Consider the following 24,651-nt stretch of genomic DNA (forward strand, 5'->3'; position numbering starts at 1 on the left):
AAAGAAACAGTTAGTGTTTCAACAACAGAATTACAGTCTTGTTCAATCAAGGATGCGGGCTATGAATATTACATGTGAAAGTTGACTCTCGAGAATTCATGACTCGTTACGGTATCCGTCTGTAGCAAGAACGAGGCCTTTTGCAGCTAACTCAACTGAATTTACACCAAGCGAAAGGGTAAATATTCAGCTAAGGTGGTCACTCTTTCGATAGTACAGCTTCTCCATGTGAGTACAGTCAGTGAAGGTCAAGTTGATCTGTCGGTTTTGGCACGCGAGTCAGGCAGGAACCCAGGGCTTTTGCAAGTGACCGCGACTCTGCAGAGTTGCGCCATGCTATTTGATGCAGCAGCGGCTTTGCTGTGCTCCACCTCGATCACCGCAACATCCACATTTTACCCCTCGTATACCAAAGGCCATCGTCGTCTGCGCAACCACGTCCACCTCTTGCTGCTTTGCGCACTGCTCTTGTCCACCTCGCGCGCCTGCCACATCAGCCAACGGCCATTGCTGCCCAGCATGGCTCGCGTCTACGCCGACGTAAACCAGCACATGCCTCGTGCATACTGGGACTACGACAGCGTCAACATCTCCTGGGGTGTTCTGGAAAACTATGAAGTCGTTCGCAAGATTGGTGCGCCTGCCTGCCTGTCTGCTTGCTGCTAGACTAGAAGCTAACCTTGCTGGTCAGGCCGCGGAAAGTACTCGGAGGTCTTCGAGGGTATCAACGTCGTCAACTACCAAAAATGCGTCATCAAGGTCCTCAAGCCTGTCAAGAAGAAGAAGATCAAGCGTGAGATCAAGATCCTGCAGAACCTGAGTGGAGGACCCAACATTGTTGGTCTGCTCGATGTTGTGCGCGATAGCCAGGTCGGTTTGTCCCTCTCTCTCAACCTGCTCTCTTCTAATGCTATCTCTGCAGAGTAAGACTCCTTCCCTCATCTTCGAGTACGTCAACAACACCGACTTCCGAAGCCTCTATCCGAAGTTCGCCGATATCGATGTCAGATACTACATCTTTGAGCTGCTCAAGGTGATTGACACATCCCCGATGATCGCTACTTCACCAACTAATCATGGTGCCAGGCTCTCGACTTCTGCCACAGCAAGGGCATCATGCACCGCGACGTCAAGCCTCACAATGTCATGATCGATCACGAGAAGAGAAAGCTGCGCCTGATTGACTGGGGTCTCGCTGAGTTCTACCATGCCGGAACAGAGTACAACGTCCGCGTCGCTTCGCGTTACTTCAAGGGTCCTGAGCTCTTGGTCGATTACCAGGAGTACGACTACTCGCTCGATATGTGGTCCCTAGGTGCCATGTTTGCTTCGATGATCTTCCGCAAAGAGCCTTTCTTCCACGGCAACAGCAATTCTGATCAGCTCGTTAAGATCGCAAAGGTTCTGGGTACCGAAGATCTGTTTGACTACCTGGACAAGTACGACATTGAGCTTGACGCGCAGTACGACGACATTCTGGGCAGATTCCCGAAGAAGAACTGGCACAGCTTTGTCAACGCAGATAACCAACGCTTTGTCAGCAATGATGCGATTGACTTCCTCGATAACCTCCTTAAATATGATCATCAGGCAAGTGCACAAGGCACAGCAAAGAAGGCAGCAACTGACAGTGCTTAGGAACGATTGACCGCCAAAGAAGCTATGGGTCACGCTTACTTTAACCCCGTCAAGCAGCAAGCCGCTGCGCAACAGAACTCGGGTACTGGACATGCTTGATGATGAGACATGCGGCTGCTTGAGCCAGAAGGCCAGCAAACCCAAGCATTCCCAACTTGCATCTTTAATCTGATGGGAAGCACTACGATCGTTCTTCGGGGATGAATCAACTGCATATAAGCAAGTCCCGCATGCCAACCAGCCGGTTGCAATTCAGGGTTAGAGGAGTGATGGACCGGCGCGGGGAATTGGCATAGCGATAGGGCGGGCAAAGATGGGCGCAGGAGGATGGGTTTTTCTTTCTATCGTTATTATCGCTGCCGTACGAACGGACAGCACGGGTCAAAAAGAGGCCCAAGGGCTGTAGATATCCCATGAAGTTCAGTTTAATGTCCTCTTGCCCGACGACCAACCATACACTATTGTGAATGTGACTCAATCGTTAGGCAGACAGGGTCGCAGGCGCATAGCGCAATCTTGGCAATGAGTCAATGCCTTCACACTCAGTGAGCAAAAAGTGTGGGGAAGGCAGCTGCTCAGTGAAACGAGCGTTTTTATATACCATCCGCCGCCGTGTTGCAATCGCACCCTGCTGGACTCAGACCATCAAGATACTTTCGAGGGCGCTATTCAGGAGCGCTTCGGTCGTACGGCCTGTTTTCTTCAATCGCACAAGACCATTCGCAAACATGGCTCTCAATGCAGCATCCCACAACATTCGTGAGCTTCTTTTCTTGCTCGCGCATGAGACCCCGCCGACTAATCCAGCACCGTAGCGGGCGAGACGACCGGCCCCGTGAGTGGCCAGCCACCAGCACTGTCCGCCGAGACCACCGAGGCCCTCATCTCATCCGCCGAGAAGGATCCCCAAGGCCAGAATGCCCCCGGTCAAGATGGTGGTGACGCCAACGCACCCAAGAAGCAGAAGACCGAGAAAGAGCGTACGCAGTCAAAATCGAGAGATCAGGGAACCTGGCCATCTGACACAACCTAGTTGCGAAGGAACGAGCCAAGGCTGAGAAGGCACGCAAGTTCGCCGAGAAGCAGGCAAAGCAAACTGCTGCTGCCCCTGCTGGAAAGGTCAAGGAGAAGAAGCCCAAGGTCAAGGAGGAGGCTCTGCCCAAGTACGTCGAAGAGACGCCCAAGGGAGAGAAGAAGAGTAAGGATTGCACATCAAGGTGCTGGCCAACAGCTACTGACAGAGTACAGTTCTCAAGCCTTTGGACGACGAATACCACAAGGCCTACATTCCCTCGGTTGTCGAGTCAGCATGGTACGACTGGTGGGAGAAGGAGGGCTTCCACGAGCCTGAGTTTGGCGCCGATGGAAACGTCAAGCCCCGCGGTTACTTCGTTATCTCTGAGCCTCCACCGAACGTTACCGGTGCTCTGCACTGCGGTCACGCCCTTGCCACATCTCTCCAGGACACCCTGATTCGCTGGAACAGAATGAGAGGTTACACCACACTATACTTGCCGGGATGCGACCACGCCGGTATCTCAACCCAGAGCGTTGTCGAGAAGATGCTCTGGCGCAAGCAGCAGAAGACCAGACACGTAAGTCATCACTCTAGGCTTCGCGAGATCAAGCTAATCGTGGCCCTGCTGTAGGATCTTGGACGTGAGAAGTTCGTCGACACCGTCTGGGAGTGGAAGGAGGAGTACCACAAGAAGATCAACGACGTCCTCAAGAGAATGGGCGGTTCGTTCGACTGGACTCGTGAAGCTTTCACAATGGACGCAAACTTGTCGGCTGCTGTCACGGAGACTTTTGTCAGAATGCACGAGGAGGGCTACATCTACCGCTCAGGAAGACTCGTCAACTGGTGTTCGCAGCTGAACACTGCTCTCTCCAACCTCGAGGTCGACAACAAGGAGCTTACAGGTCGTACCCTGCTGGACGTTCCTGGCTACGAACGCAAGGTTGAGTTCGGTGTCATCACCCACTTCAAGTACGCTATCGAGGGCACCGACGAGATGATCGAGGTTGCTACCACTCGTCCCGAGACCATGCTCGGTGACACTGGTATCGCTGTCCACCCTACAGATGATCGCTACACGCACTTGGTCGGCAAGAAGGCCAAGCATCCTTTCGTTGACCGCCTTCTCCCCATCTTTGCCGATGAATACGTTGACCCCGAATTCGGTACTGGTGCCGTCAAGATCACCCCTGCTCACGACCCTAACGATTTCAACCTCGGCACCAAGCACAAGCTTGAATTCATTACCGTCTTGAACGATGACGGTACCATGAACGGCAACGCTGGACAGTTCGAGGGACAGAAGCGCTTCGATACCCGCTACACTGTCGTTGAGGAGCTTACCAAGCTTGGTCTTTTCGTCAAGAAGGAGGACAACCCCATGAAGGTTCCTTTGTGTTCCAAGTCCAAGGACGTCATCGAGCCCTTGATGAAGCCTCAGTGGTGGATGAAGATGCGCGAGCTTGCAGACGCTAGTATCGATGCTGTTCAGAACGGTGACATCAAGATCCGTCCCGAAGGTGCTGAGCGCAACTACTATCATTGGATGCGCAACATCAACGACTGGTGCTTGTCACGTCAGCTCTGGTGGGGTCATCAAATTCCTGCTTACTTTGTCAAGCTTGAGGGCCAGGACAACGACGAGACCACTGATGACTACTGGGTCTGCGGTAGAAGCGAGGAGGAGGCTAAACAGAAAGCCGAGAAGAAGTTCCCTGGCAAGAAGTACGAGCTTGTCCGCGACCCCGACTGTCTCGACACCTGGTTCTCATCTGGTCTCTGGCCTTTCTCTACCCTGGGCTGGCCCAACCAGACACCCGACTTCGAGAAGCTGTACCCCACATCCGTTCTGGAGACTGGATGGGATATTCTGTTCTTCTGGGTCGCCAGAATGATCATGTTCGGTCTCAAGCTCACCGGCAAGGTTCCTTTCACTGAGGTTTACTGCCACTCTCTTATCCGCGATTCGGATGGTAGAAAGATGTCCAAGTCCCTCGGCAATGTCATCGACCCCGTCGATATCATGGAGGGCATCACTCTTCAGGAGCTCCACGACAAGTTGCTTCAAGGTAACCTCGACCCCAAGGAGGTCAAGAATGCCACAAAGTACCAGAAGGACTCGTTCCCTCAAGGTATCCCCGAGTGCGGTGCTGACGCTCTCCGTTTCTCTCTCATCCAGTACACCACTGGTGGCGGTGACATTGCCTTCGATGTCAAGGTCATGGCAGGTTACCGTCGCTTCTGCAACAAGATCTACCAGGCCACCAAGTACGTTCTTGGAAACCTGCCCGAGGACTTTGTTCCTCAAGCACAGGGTGGCAAGACCGGCAAGGAATCATTGCCCGAACGCTGGATTCTGCACAAGTTCACCACCGCTGCCAAGGACATTAACGACGCCCTCAACGCTCGCGAGTTCTCGCGTTCAACCTCGCTCGCCTACCAGTACTGGTACGAGAACCTGTGCGACGTCTACATCGAGAACAGCAAGGCCATCATCCGCGACGGTACCGAGGAGGAGAAGCGCAGTGCCGTCGACACCCTCTACACCGTCCTCGAGGGCGCCCTGTGCCTGATCCACCCCTTCATGCCCTTCTTGACCGAAGAGCTGTGGCAGCGCCTTCCCCGCCGCCCCGAAGACAAGACCAAGAGTATCGTCGTTGCCGCCTACCCAGAGCACGACGCCTCGCTCGAGGACTTTGAGAGCGAAGCCGCCTACGAGGTCATTCTTGGCTGCTCCAAGGGCGTCCGCAGCTTGATGTCCGAGTACCTGATCAAGGAAGACGCCAAGGCCATCGTCCAATGCTACGACGACAAGACCTTCAAGACCGCTGCTGACGAGCAAGCCTCCATCAGATCTCTGTCTGGCAAGGCCCTCACCAACCTCAGCATCATCGGACCCAAGGACGCCACACCCACCGGCTGCGCCGTCTTCGCCGTTTCCTCATCCGCCGCCGTCTTCCTCGAAGTCGCCGGCCGTGTCGACATCGATGCCGAAATCACTCGCGCTCAGCAGAAGCTCCGCAAGGCTGCCGAGGGCGCTACCAAGCAGCGTAAGATTCTCGATGCAGAGGGTTTCGCTGAGAAGGTTTCGCATTCTGTGCTTGAGGCCGAGAAGGTCAAGCTCAATGACTTGATGGCCGAGCAGAAGAATTACGAGGAGAGTATTGCGCAGTTTGAGAAGTTGAAGCTCGATGGATAGATGTGTTTCTGGACGTAAGGCTTTGTGGTTGAATGAATGCTAGTCATGGAAGATCGCAAAATGGATGAATACATTATGGCTGTTGAATTTTTATGTCGTGTGTACCTACCGTACATCGGTGTCTATCGTTGGTGATGATGTCTCAATGCCCTCGTAAGCCCATTGTCTATCTGCAAGAATGCATGGCCATATGGGTTCCAGATAGACATGATGTCTGGAGAGAGCACACGAGATGGAGGATCGCCTCACACACAAGAGCTCTGTACATCTCTATAGCTAATCAACTTGAAGAATGTTGAAAAGACAAAAAGTGAACCAAGCATATGTTCATAGGATATGTACAATGAAAAGAACCGCTATGCATATTCCATTTTTCTCGCTCAAGAAAGGTATCGGTCATGATGTCGTGCTGTGTAGTATGTATGCTACAAGGAAAGTGCAAAAAAGAGTAAAGAGCACACCTGAAGCCATCTGATCATCAGTCTAGGCCTTTCGAAACTGTTTTCGAGGCTTTTGCGTCGCGTAGATGATCTCGCTATCATCGTTGACTCTGCTCGTTTCCAGCAAATCGATCTCGACTTGTGGGACTTTTTCGTCTTCTTCTGCGTTGAATAGCTCGCCTATATCTGCGCTGTCGGCCAGGATGACTTGGGCCTTGTCTCTGTCGCAGTTCATGTCCTCCATGATTAGGCCAAGGGCCATCTCTGGTACTAGGATAGCGTGCACATAGCCCGACACGCCACCGGATGCACCACCGGAAGCCATGAGTGGGTCGGTCCTGGACAGAGATCGAAGTTTGTCTGAAAATGTCTGGATGATGTTTTCGGCCCTGATTTGCGTTAGGTTTAGACGGGGGAGTGATGATGGTTTCTGATACATACATGATCTTCTCGCCTTTTGTTCCGTAGTAGCCGGCACGCAAGCCAGTAAAACGTCCTGATGCAACAGCTGCAGTGTTGGAACGATTCTTTATATCGGTGACGACTTTAGCATGCTGCTTGTAGTAGGGACTTTCATAGTCGCCGTCCAGAACGGCGTGGATATGATCTTGATGTGCGTCGAGTCGAGATCTCAGGGCAGACCAGTCGATCTTGGGATAACCTCTGTCCAGCCAAACGTCGTCTGCGGTACGAGATTTGTGTGCCTGACAGAACTTTTCTTGAAGACGAAGATTCATACGCCTGTAATTGATCTCATCTTGGAACTTGTCCCAGAACTCTTGTTCGATCCTCTCAGCACAGATGGGACAGCGAGGGCGTTTGTCAAGGTCCTCGATAGGCTCTTCGAGATCGAAATCGCATACACTAGACATAGGTGACGAAGGCGGCGGGGAGAGTTGTGACGATTCGAGGGTTATTGGTTCGGATTGGGCAGAGATGTCGGTGCGATCTGTAGCGGCATTTGCAGGCCGGCGGAAGGTGGAAGCGGAGGATGCTGATGTAGCATCTTGTTGCGACGAGAGGGGCTCGGTCAGGCCGTGAGTTCGAAAGACAGCTCTCTTCTTAGGGGGTTCGGGCTTGGACTGGACGGCTGGAGTATCTCGGAAGGAAGTGGCTGTCAAGGGTCAGACAAGAGGATAGACTAGGAAAGGGCAATGCATCCAACCTGGCGTCTCGTGCTGCTGTGCAATCCTGCTCCTTGCGGTAAAAGATGGCTTCTTGCTGAATGTCTTGGTAGGACGTTTTGACTGAGACGAGGAGGATGTGAAAGATGGGTTGTCCAGGGGTTCTTCGGGCTCAGCACCTCTCTTCGCCGGGACAACAGGTTTGCCTATATTCGTTCTTGGTGGACGCAGTCGATTTGGTTTGTTGGCAAGGAGACGTCCGAGATTTGATGTGTCGTTATCATCATCGCTGTCGTCGCTGTCCGAGTCGGGCGCGCGCTTGTCGTCTGGCTCGTGGTCGTCGGATGTAGCATACGGTACTCCTTTGACTTTGCTCAGTAACCGCGGTGTATTCCTGCTGAGGGTGACCATTGTCCTCCATCTGGCACAACTCAAGTCCGACAACGATCGCGCTTGGTCGCAACTTCTCCGTCTACCGCAGGATGACGCGTTGCGGGCCGGACGTGTCGCCAAGCCACTCTGTTCCATTTCGGGGCATGCCATCAAGGTCGTCATTCACTTGCACCTTCCTCGCACAGGGGCTCTCAGTGGCTGTCGCTATCGTCTGGATACAACTATGCATTATGATCGCTCCAACTCGGCCTTGTCATTGGAATGAGAGCAGATGGTAGTGACAAAATTCAGCACATGGGGAGGTGGTTTGATGTAAAAAGTGTTCATTATCATCCTGACTGTCTATGCCCGGGTATCCCTCTATCGTTCCTTCTTCTCTTCTAGTCTGATCCAATCATCAAAAGGGTATCGTAAAAAATGCTGCAAAATTTCGTCAATCCTCCCAATGCTCCCAACATCAGTAATCTCCTTCTGTCTCATCTTCCATCTCCTCGTGGATGGTCTGTCGAACGTTTCGTGGTTGGCTGGCCAAGCCATCGACCAAGTTGTCTGTCGCATCAAGCATCCTGACAGCTCCTTCAAGCCACTCTGCTCTTCGGCAGCTGGCTCCCAATGCCCATCTGTATTCCTTGAGGCGGCACGAATAGAATCCTGCTTCTTCTTCCCCTGGCGCCGTCGCTCGCAGCAAGTTGCCGAATGTGTTGATCAAGGCGAAATTTGTAGCCGATGCAAAGTACCAGAACGAGTCGAGGTGTTCTGGCTTGAGACGGTTGACAAAGTCCATGGCTGAGATTAATCTGGTCTTTGCCGCTGATCGACAGATGTACAAGACATATGGGTCCGTCGCCGAGGGTTGCAGCGACTGCACAATGCGTCGGTGAATCGAAATCTCGGTTGCAAAGTATGCAAGATGCAGGTAGCCTGTTTCAGCTGTTAGCCGTGTGCCGTCATGTTCGAGTCGAATTCTGTCGCTCACCATTTGAAGATAGTTTCCCCGGTGTGTACGCATCCATTCTGGCAACCGCGGGCAGCCTTGAGAACCACTCCTTCAACTTGAGTTGGACCGGCTTTGCGCGCTCCAAGATCAACCGTGTTGCATTACGGCCGCCTGCCTCAAATTCTGCATTGGCCCTTTGTGTGTAGAAGACATCAATGACCTCGGCCATAATACTCGTCAATTCGATCATCTGGATGAAAATCACTCTGCTCTTTTCTTCCTCCTCATTCTCATCATCTGCAATCATCTGTTGGTCGGCGTTCTCGAACTCTTCGTTAAAGTCGTCTAGGGAAAGAGTGGACACAGCCCAGTCCGCAGCTTGGATGTGAGATGGTCGGCCATGTACCAGAGCGGTCCATTTGTCCTGCATGTAGAGTGCCCATGCCAATCTCTTGCGCAGTCTGCGTTCCCATACTGGAATATCCCAGTTTGAACAATCAATGTGCAGACCGAGATCCTGTGCCAGAGCGACCAACTGTACAGTCAATCCCCAATCAGTCGACTGTCGTCTCTGCAACAATAACAATCCAGCTTGCAGAGCAGATAGTTTGGGGTGTTGCATGGCCATGCTGAGTGATCGTGCCGCGAGTTCTTCGAGTCGGTATACTGAGGGCTTAGGGTGTTGAGAGAGCACAGGATCCTTATTCCACCAACGGAGAGCTAGCAAGTACATTCCAGCCAACAGACCTGAATGAAATTGTCGATCTCCGCATCGATGCCGGTCCATAAAGGTGTGTTTTTGGAGGATGGGGAAGCTAGGATGTACATTGCGGAAGTACAAGTCGATCAGTGAGGGTCCATAAGGTGCAACTGTTTGTTCTACAGCAACCAGGGTCTGTAGCTCGTCTTCGTATGTCGAAAACGCGGCATCGGTATGCATGCTGAAGAAGTCACTGTTCGCAACCCTTCTGATCTTGCCAAAGCCTGTGTTTGTCTCGTGGCGGCTACCAAAGTCCGAGAATCCAAGAAGAGAAATGTCCAAGGCCGATGTACGTCCAATGAGCCTGCAGTGTTGTTCTCTTTGTAGACTTAGAGTGTCTCCCAGAACCACGCCTCGTACGGGTTGTGGGGCATGCTGTGGCTTCTCCAAACGGTTTACAAGGGCACCAGGTTGTTGCTGCGGAGGAGGTGTTTGGCCTGGACTTTTGGAGTCTTTTGGACTGTCATGTGTTAGTAAGAAACAAGCATTTGATATAAGCACGCGACCATTACCGTTTGGAGTTTGGTGTATCCTTTGACAGGGCAGAATCGTCTACCTTTCGCTTGCGTGGCTGAGCGGCCTCGACAAAGGTGCAGTCTTGCTTGTGGAATTCACACAGAACGCAAGGTAATGAGTCTTGTAGTACACACTTGCTCTTACGTCTACGGCAACCGTCACCTGTAGAATGGTTAGTACCGAAGCTTGGCACGAAGCAATATAGATATATACATACAGGGTCTTTCTCTACGACCACGCGAACTGGTAACTACAAGAAGAATCATTTAGTGGATGGCACGTGGTCAGGCAAGAAGATGACCTTACTGGTCCTTGGTTGTTGTTGGTTGAAAGCCATTGGGCCAGAGCGAGGGGCCAGAGGTTGTATAGCTACAGCAGCGGCCATGATGTATCACTATCGTACTCTGTTGAACCAACCCGGAGGTCCCGACCTCGGACAATCAATTGAGCAGCGGGGACTGATAGATAATGCGAAAGAGGCCGCGGGGCACGAGTTCGATAATGGCAATTATAGTAGACGGCTTATCGTAAGATAGGCCCAAGTGGGCAGTAGCTGAATGATTCGAGCGGGCTGAGAATGGTCGATGGTAAGGGTCCAGAGGAATAATTGTACGAACAAACAATCAATCAATCGATCAATCAATCAAGCGGCGGATTCGAGCGAGCCACAGAGCATTGCGAGCAGGATAAGATGATTGAAAGCGGCGACAGTCATTTGATATGCCAATGACCGGGTGAAAGGTTGAGACCATTGCAACGCTGCACCCTCTCCTACATCTACGTTGTTTTATGTAACAGATTACCAAATAGATGAGGGCCTAAAGCCACTCCTGGCATAGCGCAGTCGCTCTCAAAAGGTCCAGAGATAGCAGGTCGAGTGTCCAGAGATAAGCAAAAGTCCTGACCAATCAGAGCCGATGCTGCTTCTTGCGCCGTTTGTTTCCGACAGGCTTCCCGCTCCTCCAGCCTTCAAACTGTGTGTAATAACATCTCACATCCCAAACCCTCGCAGAGACACAGCCTACAGGCAACTCGATGAATGTCGCTGTTCCCCCTTGGCGCGAGGAATACAGCCCCAATGATATTCAGTCTCTTTGTCAAACTTCGTCACCCGCCCGTGTCACGGCTTCCGAGGCTCTGTCCCAGGAATCATGTCAAAAAGTCAAAAGCAAAAGACGGGACGATGCTGTCACTGTCACATGTCAACGTCCCAGGGTCTTCTAACTCAGGCTTTTGTTTCGCCCATACCAGCCAGCAACCGAGACACGACTCCTGAGTCCGGCATACTTGAGTGCAGATAATATAACCTCGTCAATCGATCGAAGCATCAATACACCTATTGGGACGAACGACACCTATAACATTGGTCAAGTTATTCTGTGAGAGCCTAACGCCGACAATAACTCCGGCAATACGACTCAGTCTCCCGGAGCGTCGCGCATTTCGTCAAACTCCATTTTAGTCTCACCCTTACTCCAACATGTTGAACTGCCTGATGTCCTTCCACTGAACCCGATACGAGTCGTACAATAGGAGGACGGATACAATGACACAGACGGTGGACGACCCTTTCATATTGAGCAAGAAAAGGAGGGTTGACCGTGCAAATCGGATACTTCATAATCGTAAAAATGCTAGAGCTCATCTCTCTTCCTCATCTGATGCTTGGCCGCTTCGACATCTTCTTCCCAGACCTTCTTCTTGGGATTGCGAGGAATGTCACCTCTTTCTTGGAGGATTGTGCCGTCTCCTCTTCTCTGAGGTTCCTTGGGCTGCTGTGGTTCCTCGTTCTGCGGTGCTGCCTGTTCACGACTGGCTTCTGCCATCTGGCCAATGCTTTGCGACATGCTGCCAACAGGACTGGGGTCTTGAGGCTGGCCATTGTAACCGGCCTTCGCACCACCGCCACCGACTGGCACGACGTTTGCTGGGCGTTGATCCATACCTTTGCGAAAAGTAGGTCGATCACCTGAGGCGCTGGGCTGAATACGTATAGTTGGTTGTATGGAGACACTTGTCGAAGTAGAAGAGACAGCGGCAGTAGCTGAAGACCCACCGGTGATGCCGAGGACGGCGAAGAGAAGATAGACGGGCTTAAGCAAGAAGAACTTGAAGGGCAGCCAGAGGAACCACCAAGCAGGACCGTAGATCAGCCTTCTGAAGACCAGCCAACAGATGGTAGTGACAAGGATGTAGAAGGCAGTTTCAAGATACCAGGTGTCACTTTTCTGACTCCTCACAAGGGTTCCAAGGAGGGTTTTACTGTTGCTGAGGAGAGAATCAAGATCGGTATAACGCTCACCTAGATCAGCGAGAGCTGCAGTGGACTGGTCGAGAGTCTCTTGGGCAAAGCGTGAACGGGAGAGCTCCGAGGTGAGTAGATTGTGTGTGCGGCGGAGAGCAGAAGTTACGTCGGTTGAAGTGTTGATGAGCAGCTCGTCCTGGGTAAGTTGCTTGGGTTGCGGGCGACGAGAAGCGAAAGGATCAGGAGTCGATGAGGTTGAGTCGGGCTCGAGTGTTTGCTGTATAGAGGAGAAGAGGATCTCGCGTTCCTTTTGCTTCGCAGCCTCTGAGGCACGTTTGGATGAGAGCTGGGCGGCACGGAACTGGCTTCGAGCGCTAGACAAACAATCAGGCGGGTATTCACAGGACACAAGTGGGGAGGTGGACGTACTGCTTCAGATCCTCGTCTAGACGGGCTAGTTGAGCAGCGATACGAGCCCTCTCTCTGTCTTTGAGACTGTCACGACGACGTTGGGAATATGTGCCGAACTCAGTAACGTCTTCGAGTTCCTGGCGGACGGCGTCGAGCGTGTCGTCGTGGTGTTTGAGAGCGTCACGGATGTCGTGTGCAAGCTCGATACGAACGTCACCGTCTCCTTGAAGCGGCGTTGATCCTGGCTGGAAGGAGAGTTTGGAGAGACGGCCGATGAGCTGGAAGGTGAACCTGATATTGTCCGACAGTTGCGACAAGGTGTCGAGGACGCTTTGGTTCGTCATGGGTGGAGGATGAGCTACGAAGTATGCGCTATGCGCCGGCGGGCTGGCTAAACATGCCACCACAGTCCACCCACTCTTCGCGACTTCCCCACGTCCACGTCGGCTGCTTGGCCGGGTGTTGCCGCCATCTCAGACCTGCCTCTCATACCGTTCCGGCTTTTTTGCGACAAGGTCAATAGTCGCCCAATTTCCACAGACGCCTCTACTGTTGCATCGCACATATCGCCAACATGATCACTCGCTTCTTGACCTCCGTCTCGACCGCTTTCTCGCCTTTCAACCCCAAGTCTGGCAAGACAGCCCGCAACTTCCTCGCCCTCCTCCCGCCAAATGCCCGCACCACCATGAAGATCGATATCAAGCAACTGCCCAGAGCCGATGCTGCCAAGCCCGCTCTCCTGGCTCTCAAGTTCAGTACTGCTCTCCTGCACTCCTCGCTGACACGCTCTCTGCTTACACGCAACCACAGAGGACGGCAAAGAGATGAACCTCGACTTGGAGACGCTCAAGATCAAGGATATCATGACCGAAGTCGACCGACACTCGCGCATGCTTGGCAGAAAGGAAGAGCTGGCTGGCTGATTCGCCTCGTTGCCTACGTTTTCGGTTTCACTTTGCATTGGGAGGAGCGAGGCGTTACGGTTATCAACGCTACACACTGTAGTACTTCGATTCGACTTTCCACTCGACCTTGCATCTTTGGCAATGTCACTTCAAATGTATATCACTATCACTGCATACAACACATCGCGCCGTCATTTGTTCCGCCAGTCAAAGACCAAAGATATACAGGATATGTGCAATTCCTTTTTCGTTGCTTGTAGATTTGTATATCTAAACCATCATATGTAGACTCATGCCATTTAAACGGCAGCACCGGAAATGAAGAACCACTTGTCAATGCTGGGGTCAATGGGAGCAGGAGCCTTGTTGTCACCCTGGGGGATGTCGAGCTTGCTAGCATCGGTACGGTCGTTGGAGTGCGAGACGGTGGTGTTGGCACTGTTCGTCTTGTCAGCTCTTGTTGGTCGATTCTTGGACTCGGCCCAGAACTTACAGGTTGATGTCACCCTTGTTGGTCTTGCCAGTGATGAGCTTCTCCCAGGCCTCGGCGCACTCTCTGACGACGTCCATGGCGTACTTCTTGTTCTTGCACTCGCCGCTGAAGGCGAACTGGTTCTCGGGCTTACCGTCGGGGATTTTGTAGATGCGGAACCACTCGTTGGTGGCGCGGAGAAGGCCAGGCAGGTGTCTCTCGACATCCTCGATGTCGTTGAGCTTGGGGGCGAGAGGGTCGTTGACGTCAATGACGATGATCTTCCAGTCAGTCTCGCCCTCGTCGAGCAGAGCCATGACACCGAGGACCTTGACCTGCTTGACCTCACCGGGCTTGGCGACGAGCTCACCAATCTCGCAGACGTCGAGCGGGTCGTTGTCACCCTGAGCCTTGGTCTCGGGGTGGGTGACGTTGGGGTCCTCCCAGGTCTGGACAGGCCGTCAGCAGAGCTCCAGTACGTCAATTGCATGCGGAGTCGATCACCATACCTGGGGGAAGGCACCGTAGTTCCAGAGGTAGCCCTTGTGGGGGAAGCAGTTACGGACGAAGCGGAGCTTGCCCTTCTTGGTGTCCTGCTTGATGGGGTTGAGAGCCTCCTCCTTGGAGATCTGGGAGATTGTCAGAGAGCTAGGACGGAGCATTGGAGAGCGGTGCAGCTTACCTCCTGCTTGGCGTTGGTCCAGCGAGGGATCTCAACAACCATGTTCAGGATGGTCTGCTGCTCGTTGGCATAGAGGGGGATGTCGTGGAAGGGAGAGACGGGCTGGCCATCCTTCTCGATGTAGATGCGGTGCTCAAGGGTGTGAGGAGCCGCGACAGAGCGGACGGAGTACTTGGGGGAAGACATGTTGTGTGATGAACGTGTCGTTGCAGACAAGTGACGAGCGACCTGAGCAGTGCGAGATTTGAAAACAGCAGCGTCGGCGGCTTTGGCCGTCGTGGTGGGGTCAGCCCTGCGGCTGGTGCGGTGAGCCAGCGTGGAAACTGCCAGTCGCCCAACAGAAGGCCTGGCTTGCGTCGGGCTAGATTTCAGTGTCAATTGACGTCTGCACGCTGCCTGGCTTCTGTATGCAAACATGCAGCTTGTCTTGATATAATTATCGTCCTCGGGTGTTGTTGGGATGCTGACTGCTCGGTCAATAGCCTTCTGACCTCGGTCTGAATTTGTTTTGCCCCCAAGCACTGGCCCTTCCCCACCCTCGCATGATATGCAATCAATATAATCTGTTCGGCTGCCAGAACATCGCAAGCTCATCGATAGCCTCGCCCTCTTGCATCCCGTAGCCTGGCACTGCATCGTGTTGCTTAGCATCACCCTCATTCCATTCAACCCCATCTTCCGTAGGAAACTCGTAACCATTCTCCGAATCCAGAAACTCGGAGTCATCATCTATCGTCTCTTCGAAGAGTGCAGCACTGTCCTCCTGATGTTCAATGGCTTCAGGCTGAGCCCATCCCACATGTTCACTCACTAAGGCTGTATTGTCCAGATAGTCATGCTCTGGAAAGTCATCAATGTCTGTCCTCCAAAGTCGAAGGTCAGCGTGACCATAGCTCACAGGTGTACGCTGACCCCGAGTCGCAATTGCACCGTGTCGAGCTAAACCTTCGTCATAATTTGTTGGCATCAAAGGACGAGCTGCGAGTTCACAACTCTGGAGCAGTTGGTCCCATGCCTCCGAATGCTGTTCGAAGACATGGTTGCTAGTAGGCCTCGATTGTACCGATCTGGCACCATAATCATTGTCGTTCTGCGGTGTATTCAGCGCCGCTTCAGGAACCTTTAGGTTTTCTGTTGTGTTGTTTGATCTCGCTTCGCTCTGATATGCCAGGCTAGTAGCAGCAGGAGCAAATGTTTCATGCTTACTAGAAATAGGTATGGGCACTTCTTCAATGTCAGTCTGTTGGACGGGTCGAGACTTGGCTGGTGGGCGGCTAGCTTGTTCGATACCACGAGCATGCTCAGATATCACACATAGGTTCTTGCTTTGTCTTTCAGTGACCGCTGTCTCTGTGGAATTACCCTGGACTGTATCGGATTTGAGCAGGATAATGTTCTCCTGCTTTCGAGCCCGGCTACTCTGAAGTTGGCCCGCTACTAACGGCTCAAGATCTGTAGCAAAATGTTTCGCTCGTACTGAGCTTTCCCGTCCAGACTCCGACCAGCTGTAGTAGCTTGTAGTGGGTGGATGTGTGCCCCTGCTTCTAAACCCAAGGAAAGGCTTCTCCAGAAGACCTGATACCACAGGAGATACTGTGTGGAGATCCTTCTCGGCTGCAGCTTTTTCATGAGGCGGTGTGTGTCTCTTCTGGTCTCTCTCCTCGTTGCGGGGCTGCGTTTCGCCAGTATCAAAATATCTCGAGATCTCTTCCTCGGATGTCTGGCGAGGTTTCTTCTTTCGCGACTTTTTCTTGGGATTCGGATCGGGCTCGTCTTTCGTTACGGATTCGGGCTTCTGTAGAAATCTCATTTCGGAGAAGACTAGATCTGGTACTACTCGAGTCAACACTGGAAAACCAACAAGAGTGCTTGTATCTTACGGCCTTTGCCTCTGGTGGGAATTGAGGAACGACCTTTGGTATACAACCCAAACTTTGTCGCAGGGTCGAGCTGTCGGTCTGTGTCAGCAACTGTCATGACTAGCAGACATAGTCTCGACAATACCGTGAGTCGGGTCTGTGGAACATTCTTGGCCTTGAAACTTTGAACCAAACCTGTGATTGCATTGCTCTTGTGCTTCTTGCGACGGGTGTGTTTTGGGTTCTTCTCCTTCTCCTTCTTTCCCGCCTGTTTCGCTTGCAACTTTGATTTCGACTGCAGGTGGTACTTGTCTGCTCTTGTATGATGGCGTGACCGCCTTTTGTATTTCTTATCTGATGACGAGAACGATGGCGAGGACGAACGAGAAGACGTGGATGTTGAAGTGACATCGTTTGTCGCAGGCTCTGACGAACCCACGAATATTGCTGGTTGTTCGTCCTTGAGGCCTTGACTGTCGCGATTGGCGAATGGTTCTAGCAAAGAGCTTGTCCTGGACCCTCGCGTACGCTTTCGGGTCGCATGAGGTTGATCATCAGGAAGAGGAAGCTCGCTAGGTGGCTTTGCGTACTCTAAATCTTCGATCCATTGGTTAATATCCATGTTTCGTAAAGATTCGGGTCATGGTAATATGATGACCAAAAGTCGCCTGCCCGCAGATGCTAATGCTGGCTGAACACCATGCGAAGTGTTGCAGAGGAAAGAGCGTCACCGACAAGCAACTGCATCGCGGAGCCGCCAAATTCCTTCAATGACACTTGAGCATTCATGCATCGTTGTTGACAGCCGCTGTCGTTGAGTAGTATTAGAGTTGCGCAGACAGGAGCCAGCATGCTGTGCCTTACAACATCACACGCTTCGTTTCCAATAAGGCAGTTACTACGATCTGTTGAGCAGTATTTCTTGCTCCGGTTTGCAGCGACATGCAGTCTCATATGCAGTCGATCTGTTGAACACAAAGAGACATGATTGAGAAAGGGTGCTAGAGAAGCATGTACCAAGCAATCGACGAAGTCTGTATGTAACTCATACGTCCCTCCTATGAGATCTAGGGCGATGTCCTCACAATTAAAATGCACACTATTCTTAATCGAGCATTGCAACCAAGGGAAGAGAACAAGACATCGCATCTCATGGATACCATCTTGTTACTCATTACCACCATGTAGCTTTCATAGCCACACGCATCACTTACCTTTGCACACGGGGAGGATGTCATAGTAATCCAAACTCTGGATACTTTCCTGACGTGTCTGCTGAGCAGTAGTGTTGAAAGAATGCTCGTCAATTGTCGCTTAGACAAATATTCAACACCCCGAGAGGTGCATCAGATTTCTCTTCAAGGACGGCCGCATGTCAACAGCTGTTCATGCATGCGAGCTTGTAGCTCAGGGTGCACCTGGCCCACCCACTGCAGTGATGGGGCTGTGTAGTCACCGCCCATTGGTGTCGAATGCAAGAAGTATTGAGGTGTAGCCGCTGTGTTCGCAAAGCCGTGTCGTGTCATGTCGTGAGCTCTCTCCAATCGTGTGCTGCCATCCTTGACCCCACCATCACCAGCCCAGAAAAAACACGCCCGCACGCGCTATCTTGTTGCGGATCACGAATCAACCTTTACCGGCAGTATCTAGCTTGGGTCTTGGGCTGCAGAGGAGGCATTCCACGTGCTCACGCCAGTCCTGTCACCTCTCTTCCATTCCTCACTTTTTTCCTTCAGTTCGCTGGATCTAGAAGTGATCTCAAACCTCAGAAACTCTGCAATCACTCGACAGTTTGTCACTTGTAAGTCGTTTGCACTTCACATCGACTGAGAGGCTCAGCACCTAATTAACGAAGCTCTCTTCCGCTTACAGTCCAAGTGTCCCTCCCCTCCCCCGCTTCCAATCGCCCCAGTTCCAAGCACCCAGTGAGTTTCTCATCAACCGACGTCCTCCCGCACGCAATCCTCTCGCTTGAGTCGCTTCGTCATCCTCAACCAAGACCTTGCAAGCTCCTTCTAAACTGTTCTTCTCCAGACCTTTTTACACAAAAAATCATCAATCATCATGTCGAAGCTTTTCATTGGGTAACTGTCGTCTGAATTCACGCCAGCGGCCCTGTGCTAATCTCGTATCAATAGCGGCCTTGCCTGGCACACTGACGACGTCGCTCTGCGCACAAAGTTCGAGGAGTTCGGCGCTGTTGAGGAAGCTGTAAGATATGCGCTCACAAAAAGGTCCAGCTACAATTACGATTACTAATGCGACACTCTCAGGTTGTCGTCAAGGACCGTGACACCGGACGCAGCCGTGGCTTCGGCTTCGTGCGCTTCTCCAACGAGGGTGAGGCTGATGAAGCCATCAAGGCCATGAACGAGATCGAGTGAGTCACAAAAATATCGTCGACAGATTCTTTACGATGCGCAAACATGACATGCGCACACACCTCGGCCTTCTACCTGCCACGCATTGGACACGAGATACTAAACTCTTCAGGTTCGACGGTCGCACCATTCGCGTGGACAAGGCTTCCGAGCGCGGCAGCGGCGGCGGTGGCTTCCAGAGCCGTGGCGGATACGGCGGCGGTCGTGGTGGCGGCTACGGCGGTGGTGATCGCTACGGAGGCGGCGACCGTTACGGCGGCCAGCAGCAGGGCGGCTACGGTATGTGTTCATTCTATCAACGCATACATCGCGACCTCAACTGACTCTTCTCCAGGCGGTGGCCGTGGTGGCTACGAGTCCCAGCAGGGCGGCGGCTACGGTGGCGGCGGCTCCAACTGGCGCGGCGGCAACCAGGGCGGCTACGGCGGCCAGCAGGGTGGCTACCAGAACAACGGCGGCGACGGTGGCTACGGCCAGTAAGCGCACCCAGGAAACGGACCACACACACGACACGGATCATCAAAACGATATGAACATGACGGCCTCAACATGGGTCATTGCGAATTGCCCAAGCTAGCGGAGCATCTCACGGCATATAGTCCAGTTCTCTGACGTCTGCCCCCAGAATTCAGTTATTTCTATAGAATGCCACTCCTCTTTGATTTCCACCTACCTGTCTTTCTTCCAAATTTGTGTCTTGTCCTTTGTTCATCCGATGGCCACGGATGCTGTTTACGTCAGTGTTGTATTCATTTGTTTACGTCGTTTGCCCGAATTCGTCCATGTATAGGTAGGGATCTCTGCTCGGCCCGGGGCTGATTAGATGTTCTCACGATGCGCAAGGGTGATCTTGAGAACCTGCCATTCCGCGAGGGCGGCACTTGGGAAGCTGAAGACAGGGTCTGAGGATAAAGAATGCTGAAAAGAGCCTCTGACAGATTGTGGGGAATCTCTCCGCAACGGAGTTAAGCCCGAACCAGACATGGTCAAGGCCAGAGAGAGCAACATGAAGCAAGGTGGACCGGAGACTGAGAAGGCTATGACACTAGAACTGGGTATCTGATAGTCTAGCATAGTCGGCTCGGAAGACAGGGATGATGGTAATTTGTAAGACGTTGATATTGTGGTGGCACTGGCTGAAAGGGTATAGGTTGAGTTATAAGACAGACATGACGGTCCAAACCTCGACCCGAGTCTTTGTACAACAGACACACGCGCCATTCTAGTGATGGACAGTACGAGTCAGGGCTCGAGGCTGTGTTTGTGTGAAGCAATTGTCGATTCTACCGGCTATCCAGAGGGTGAAAGCCGAGCCGAGAGGAACGTGCGCTCTCCAGGGTCTGGGAGCATGTTCGTTGGCAGCGAAAGGTGGCTTCAAGCACAACTCGGCCTTCTCGACTCAAACTCGACCTTACAACGACCCTCGCCAAAGCCTCCGGGCTTGAGAATTGCTTTGATGCTGTGCTGAGCTAGATCCGGCCTCTACATTCCTTCCCGCCTGTCCTTAGTCTCGTCTTTGCGACTCGACCCAAATTCCGCCAAACATCACCATGCCAGTCAAGTCTCGGTTCACGCGTCTGGACGCTTTTACCAAGACGGTCGAAGATGCACGGGTGCGCACGACCTCAGGCGGCATCGTCACTCTCTCGTCTCTGCTCCTGATCATGTGGCTCGTATGGGGAGAATATGCAGACTACCGCAGGGTCGTGGTACACCCTGAGCTTATCGTCGACAAGGGCAGAGGAGAAAAGATGGAGATTCACATGAACATATCGTTCCCTAGAGTGCCGTGCGAGCTCCTCACGCTCGACGTCATGGATGTGTCAGGAGAGATCCAGACTGGCGTCATGCATGGAGTCAACAAGGTCAGACTTGCACCTGAGTCTGATGGCGGCCATGCCATTGAGAGCAAGGCACTTGACCTGTAATGCTATCGCCTAGTTCCTCCCTCTGATCACGCTTACTGACTTTCACCAGTCATAACGATGACCCTGCCACCCACCTGGATCCTGACTACTGTGGAGAATGCTATGGTGCACCAGCCCCTGCAAACGCACAGAAGGCTGGCTGTTGCAACACCTGTGCTGAAGTCCGCGACGCTTATGCGAGCGTCTCTTGGTCCTTTGGAAGAGGAGAGAACGTTGAGCAATGTACACGCGAGCACTACTCGGAACACCTCGACGAGCAGCGTAGAGAGGGCTGTCGTATCGAAGGTGGAATCCGTGTCAACAAGGTCGTTGGCAACTTCCACTTCGCTCCTGGCAAATCATTCAGCAACGGCAATATGCACGTCCACGATCTCGAGAACTACTGGGCTGGAGCCAACAACATTGAACACACCTTCACCCATAAGATTCACCACCTTCGTTTCGGCCCCCAACTGTCTGACGACATTGTTAGCAGGATTGGCAAGAAGGGCATGGCTTGGACCAACCACCATGTGAACCCGCTAGACGACACCGAGCACAAGACAGACGAAAAGGCCTACAACTTCATGTACTTTGTCAAGGTGGTTTCGACTGCCTACCTACCTCTCGGTTGGGAGAGAAAGGGCTCGATCCTTGATCTACCCCACGAGCTCGTCGAGCTGGGAAGTTATGGTCACGGTGAAGCTGGCAGTATTGAAACACATCAGTACAGTGTAACAAGCCATAAGAGAAGCTTGGCAGGTGGTGATGATCGTCAGGAGGGCCACAAGGAGAGATTACACGCAAGAGGCGGTATCCCTGGTGTCTTCTTCTCCTACGTAAGCAGTCGAACGCCCTTTATCACTATTGCATCTACTAATTTGGTCTGCAGGACATTTCACCCATGAAGGTCATCAATCGTGAAGCACGAAGCAAGAGCTTCTCGGGCTTCCTTGTCGGCGTTTGCGCCGTCATTGGTGGTACACTCACAGTAGCGGCTGCCATTGACAGAATGTTGTACGAAGGTGCACAGCGGGTCAAGAAGCTGCATACAGGATAGGGCCCTGCAATCGGCCCTGGTTTCATTGTCAAATACATGAAAATTGGAAGCAAAAGTCGGCAACGTTAATCGTAAACACATCGGGCATGTCGTGTCTGGTCGAGACAAGACTTAAGCATAATTGCGAGCACCTTCCAATACCCAGACTTCTCCGTTGGCGACCTTGTTGGGAATACTCGAGACTTGAATACCTCCAGGCTGAATCTGATGTCCATGTTAGTTGATGGTAGCCAAAGCACGAGACAAAACTTGCCAGTTTCTTTCCGTCCTTCTCTTCCCACCATACTGTATCTCCACCCAGGGTTTGTACCTTATGGCCCTCGGCCCATGGCGACTCTGGAACCACGTGTGCCTCGACAAAACGCCTCAAATTCCTATGCGCTCTGTCCTCGCCGTCTTGACCGTCATATGCGTTTTGGCCGAGAGCAGCATAGTCTTGTGGATCCTCCCATGGCTTTCTAGGCAGTCTAGTGATGGCCGAGTTGAGGGGCGCGAGCAATGTGGTGTTGTGCGAGCCAGCTTCGAGGCGTCTCGACACAGACTCGATATCGCGAGTGAAACCAGCGAAGATGTTGATGTTGCGCTCTCTGCTGAGCACGTCGGATATGGTGACGCCGCTGCCTGACATGACGTCGTGGTGTGTTCCGGGAAGAACAATTCGTGCCTGTGTGTCAGGGGCGTTGGGGGAGAACAACTTTGCGGAAGTTGCGGTGACTAGGCAGGCTGCGACGAGTGAGGTGGCGAAGGTTGTGCGGGCTCTCATGATTGTGGGACAAGATGGTAGAGATGGTGATGGAAATCAAGGTGCTTGTTCGTGACTGCCTGCACTCCACAACTCCAGACTGCTGCTCTTGGCATCTCCAGAGCGCCGACACGCGCGTGACACTCTTCTTTCCACTTTCATCCGCCGGCTATCGACACGACATCAATTGAAACTCATGTCGGCTCAACAACTACAGATTCCGCAGGTTACTGAGGTGTGTAAATGAAAACAACATGTCCCAAAACGCGTGTTCAAAATTGACCGACGCAGCATGACTTGCGCCTCTTCCACGACAAGCATTTTGCTTCCTTGAGCGCTGGAGCCTCCAACAGGCACCGCGATGCTCACGTAGATCTGGAAGAAAACTACGGTGACGATGGTCTCGGCTACTATCCTGACGGCGTCAAGCGCACACTCACCGATGACCAAATTGCCATGTTCAGACACAGTGAGATCCAAGCTCTTCTGCGAGAGCGGAGACGAAGACGCGAAAACTCAGAAGGCGGAACCAGCCATGATGCATCTAAAGAATCTATCCAGCCGGTAGGTGATACTAGATCGCCAGCCACAGCCGACGATACCGACAGGCAGCGCTCTGCCAGCACATCGGGCTCTCAAGGCGTAGGCAAACGAAAATGGCAAAGGTTTATCGATTCGTCCGAATCGAATCCTGAGCATTTGACTCACCGCAGGATCGCCCGCGAACTGGATGAGCAAAAGGCAAGTTCGATTGACTTGGCTTATGGCGACGATGAAGACTCGACGTATCCAGCAGCCACAGAGAAGCGATCAAATGCCGTCTCCGACGCACCGGATCGCCGGGAGCAAGTCACATATGATGAGCCCGCGTCAGTACTGTCAGCTTCGGGAAGTTCAAATAACCCAAAGTTCATGTGGCCGACACTAGGAGCAAAGGATGGCAGCTCGGGAGACTGAAGCGCTGCATATATCTCCCTCCTGAAAAGTTACCCGCCAGACGAATCAACAGCGTATGTATGTACCGCCTACCCTTCCCATCATTTCCTTGTCGTGATGAGACATTCATCCTTAGACCGATGGCTGCGTGGGAAAAGCCAAGGTCGACGCCGTGTTTAGTTCTCACAAGGAACATAACCAGTGTTCTGACCACCACGAAGTCGCTGGGGACCTTAATCTTCTCTCTGAGTTACCACATGTCATTCTCATACAAAAACACGCAGTCTGTTTATCGCATGGGTGCTAACGATTGTCCTGTAGGTTATCGAACTTGGAATGATGCTATTGGCAAGCAGTTAGCCTTGAGATGGGTTCGCCGCATATGCATGCACGTCATGCTACTTGGCTCGAAAATCCGGTTCCCCGAAGAGTTGAGCATGTGCATAATCGCGTCAAGTGTTCTGGGGGAGTCTGTCCAGAGGAGAAGGGAAAGCTGCAATGATCGATAGCACGCATGAAGCTCAATCCAGTGAAGTTTTCGCAAACATGATGTCCAGCAAAATAATATTCATATCATGCAAGACTCTGGCTCTTCCTCGTGACATATGGATCGATCTCATGTCCAATGTGTGACTTATGAGACATTTGTGCTGGACATTGTGTGAGAGACGCACTCACGTCTGGGGATCCGAGCTTATACTTTCTGTTAGGATAGAACAATTCACATTGTCGACAACGAAGCATTAATATGCCTTCAAACGACAGCAGAGCATAGCAGGCAACTCGGAAAGACTGTTTATGCATTCCAGAAACTCAAGGTTGAGCATTAAGCGATCGGTGGTGTTTCTTGTTCGGCTCGACAGGGTGGTAGGGGCGACAAGGATTTAGGCCCGAAAATTGGACCAACCACCTGGTTTTGGGCTGCGCAATAGGGCACTTGGAATGGCATCCACAATAAAGATATAGCCAAGACGGGCTCATTCGAGATATGAAAGGTCAAATATGCAAGATTTCAAGAGATCA

The 24,651-nt window shown here is 52.4% G+C and overlaps 12 protein-coding genes across 12 annotated transcripts; 6 read left to right on the forward strand and 6 right to left on the reverse strand.

Moving 5' to 3' along the window:
* Window positions 1–519: 519 nt before the first annotated feature.
* M436DRAFT_78929 (Pkinase-domain-containing protein) lies at window positions 520–1,737 on the forward strand (the record flags this gene model as incomplete). The annotated part of the gene is made up of 5 exons (XM_013576002.1): window positions 520–634; window positions 692–870; window positions 923–1,033; window positions 1,087–1,536; window positions 1,639–1,737. The coding sequence occupies 5 exons, from the start codon at window positions 520–522 to the stop codon at window positions 1,735–1,737; spliced, it is 954 nt and encodes a 317-aa protein (XP_013431456.1).
* A 629-nt stretch (window positions 1,738–2,366) lies between these two features.
* On the forward strand, window positions 2,367–5,855 carry M436DRAFT_70094 (valyl-tRNA synthetase-like protein; the record flags this gene model as incomplete). Its single annotated transcript, XM_013575799.1, has 6 exons — window positions 2,367–2,397; window positions 2,454–2,618; window positions 2,672–2,836; window positions 2,887–3,233; window positions 3,288–3,424; window positions 3,455–5,855. 6 exons carry the CDS (start codon window positions 2,367–2,369, stop codon window positions 5,853–5,855), a joined length of 3,246 nt encoding a protein of 1,081 aa, XP_013431253.1.
* A 483-nt stretch (window positions 5,856–6,338) lies between these two features.
* On the reverse strand, window positions 6,339–7,032 carry M436DRAFT_38980 (uncharacterized protein; the record flags this gene model as incomplete). The annotated part of the gene is made up of 2 exons (XM_013575457.1): window positions 6,339–6,684; window positions 6,737–7,032. The coding sequence occupies 2 exons, from the start codon at window positions 7,030–7,032 to the stop codon at window positions 6,339–6,341; spliced, it is 642 nt and encodes a 213-aa protein (XP_013430911.1).
* Window positions 7,033–8,269: 1,237 nt separating this feature from the next.
* M436DRAFT_70097 (uncharacterized protein) lies at window positions 8,270–10,410 on the reverse strand (the record flags this gene model as incomplete). Its single annotated transcript, XM_013575800.1, has 4 exons — window positions 8,270–8,733; window positions 8,789–9,969; window positions 10,022–10,187; window positions 10,332–10,410. The coding sequence occupies 4 exons, from the start codon at window positions 10,408–10,410 to the stop codon at window positions 8,270–8,272; spliced, it is 1,890 nt and encodes a 629-aa protein (XP_013431254.1).
* A 1,249-nt stretch (window positions 10,411–11,659) lies between these two features.
* M436DRAFT_78933 (uncharacterized protein) lies at window positions 11,660–13,025 on the reverse strand (the record flags this gene model as incomplete). Its single annotated transcript, XM_013576003.1, has 2 exons — window positions 11,660–12,644; window positions 12,700–13,025. The coding sequence occupies 2 exons, from the start codon at window positions 13,023–13,025 to the stop codon at window positions 11,660–11,662; spliced, it is 1,311 nt and encodes a 436-aa protein (XP_013431457.1).
* Window positions 13,026–13,255: 230 nt separating this feature from the next.
* Window positions 13,256–13,607, forward strand: M436DRAFT_78934 (uncharacterized protein; the record flags this gene model as incomplete). Its single annotated transcript, XM_013576004.1, has 2 exons — window positions 13,256–13,439; window positions 13,495–13,607. 2 exons carry the CDS (start codon window positions 13,256–13,258, stop codon window positions 13,605–13,607), a joined length of 297 nt encoding a protein of 98 aa, XP_013431458.1.
* Window positions 13,608–13,888: 281 nt separating this feature from the next.
* Window positions 13,889–14,929, reverse strand: M436DRAFT_37410 (pyrophosphatase-domain-containing protein; the record flags this gene model as incomplete). Its single annotated transcript, XM_013575174.1, has 4 exons — window positions 13,889–14,027; window positions 14,083–14,510; window positions 14,571–14,690; window positions 14,744–14,929. 4 exons carry the CDS (start codon window positions 14,927–14,929, stop codon window positions 13,889–13,891), a joined length of 873 nt encoding a protein of 290 aa, XP_013430628.1.
* A 367-nt stretch (window positions 14,930–15,296) lies between these two features.
* On the reverse strand, window positions 15,297–17,224 carry M436DRAFT_60976 (uncharacterized protein; the record flags this gene model as incomplete). The annotated part of the gene is made up of 2 exons (XM_013575652.1): window positions 15,297–16,591; window positions 16,624–17,224. 2 exons carry the CDS (start codon window positions 17,222–17,224, stop codon window positions 15,297–15,299), a joined length of 1,896 nt encoding a protein of 631 aa, XP_013431106.1.
* Window positions 17,225–18,741: 1,517 nt separating this feature from the next.
* Window positions 18,742–19,153, forward strand: M436DRAFT_17457 (uncharacterized protein; the record flags this gene model as incomplete). The annotated part of the gene is made up of 3 exons (XM_013575115.1): window positions 18,742–18,813; window positions 18,876–18,982; window positions 19,096–19,153. Coding segments are annotated over 3 exons (237 nt in total), but the record flags the coding sequence as incomplete, so codon positions are not given.
* A 1,380-nt stretch (window positions 19,154–20,533) lies between these two features.
* M436DRAFT_37705 (DUF1692-domain-containing protein) lies at window positions 20,534–21,950 on the forward strand (the record flags this gene model as incomplete). The annotated part of the gene is made up of 3 exons (XM_013575228.1): window positions 20,534–20,907; window positions 20,961–21,729; window positions 21,783–21,950. The coding sequence occupies 3 exons, from the start codon at window positions 20,534–20,536 to the stop codon at window positions 21,948–21,950; spliced, it is 1,311 nt and encodes a 436-aa protein (XP_013430682.1).
* Window positions 21,951–22,061: 111 nt separating this feature from the next.
* M436DRAFT_37971 (FAS1 domain-containing protein) lies at window positions 22,062–22,578 on the reverse strand (the record flags this gene model as incomplete). Its single annotated transcript, XM_013575277.1, has 2 exons — window positions 22,062–22,154; window positions 22,195–22,578. The coding sequence occupies 2 exons, from the start codon at window positions 22,576–22,578 to the stop codon at window positions 22,062–22,064; spliced, it is 477 nt and encodes a 158-aa protein (XP_013430731.1).
* Window positions 22,579–22,888: 310 nt separating this feature from the next.
* On the forward strand, window positions 22,889–23,649 carry M436DRAFT_78940 (uncharacterized protein; the record flags this gene model as incomplete). The annotated part of the gene is made up of 2 exons (XM_013576005.1): window positions 22,889–22,927; window positions 22,984–23,649. 2 exons carry the CDS (start codon window positions 22,889–22,891, stop codon window positions 23,647–23,649), a joined length of 705 nt encoding a protein of 234 aa, XP_013431459.1.
* Between the last annotated feature and the right edge of the window lie 1,002 nt (window positions 23,650–24,651).

Source organism: Aureobasidium namibiae, assembly GCF_000721765.1.
Source record: "Aureobasidium namibiae CBS 147.97 unplaced genomic scaffold scaffold_2, whole genome shotgun sequence".
NCBI classification, from domain to species: domain Eukaryota; kingdom Fungi; phylum Ascomycota; class Dothideomycetes; order Dothideales; family Saccotheciaceae; genus Aureobasidium; species Aureobasidium namibiae.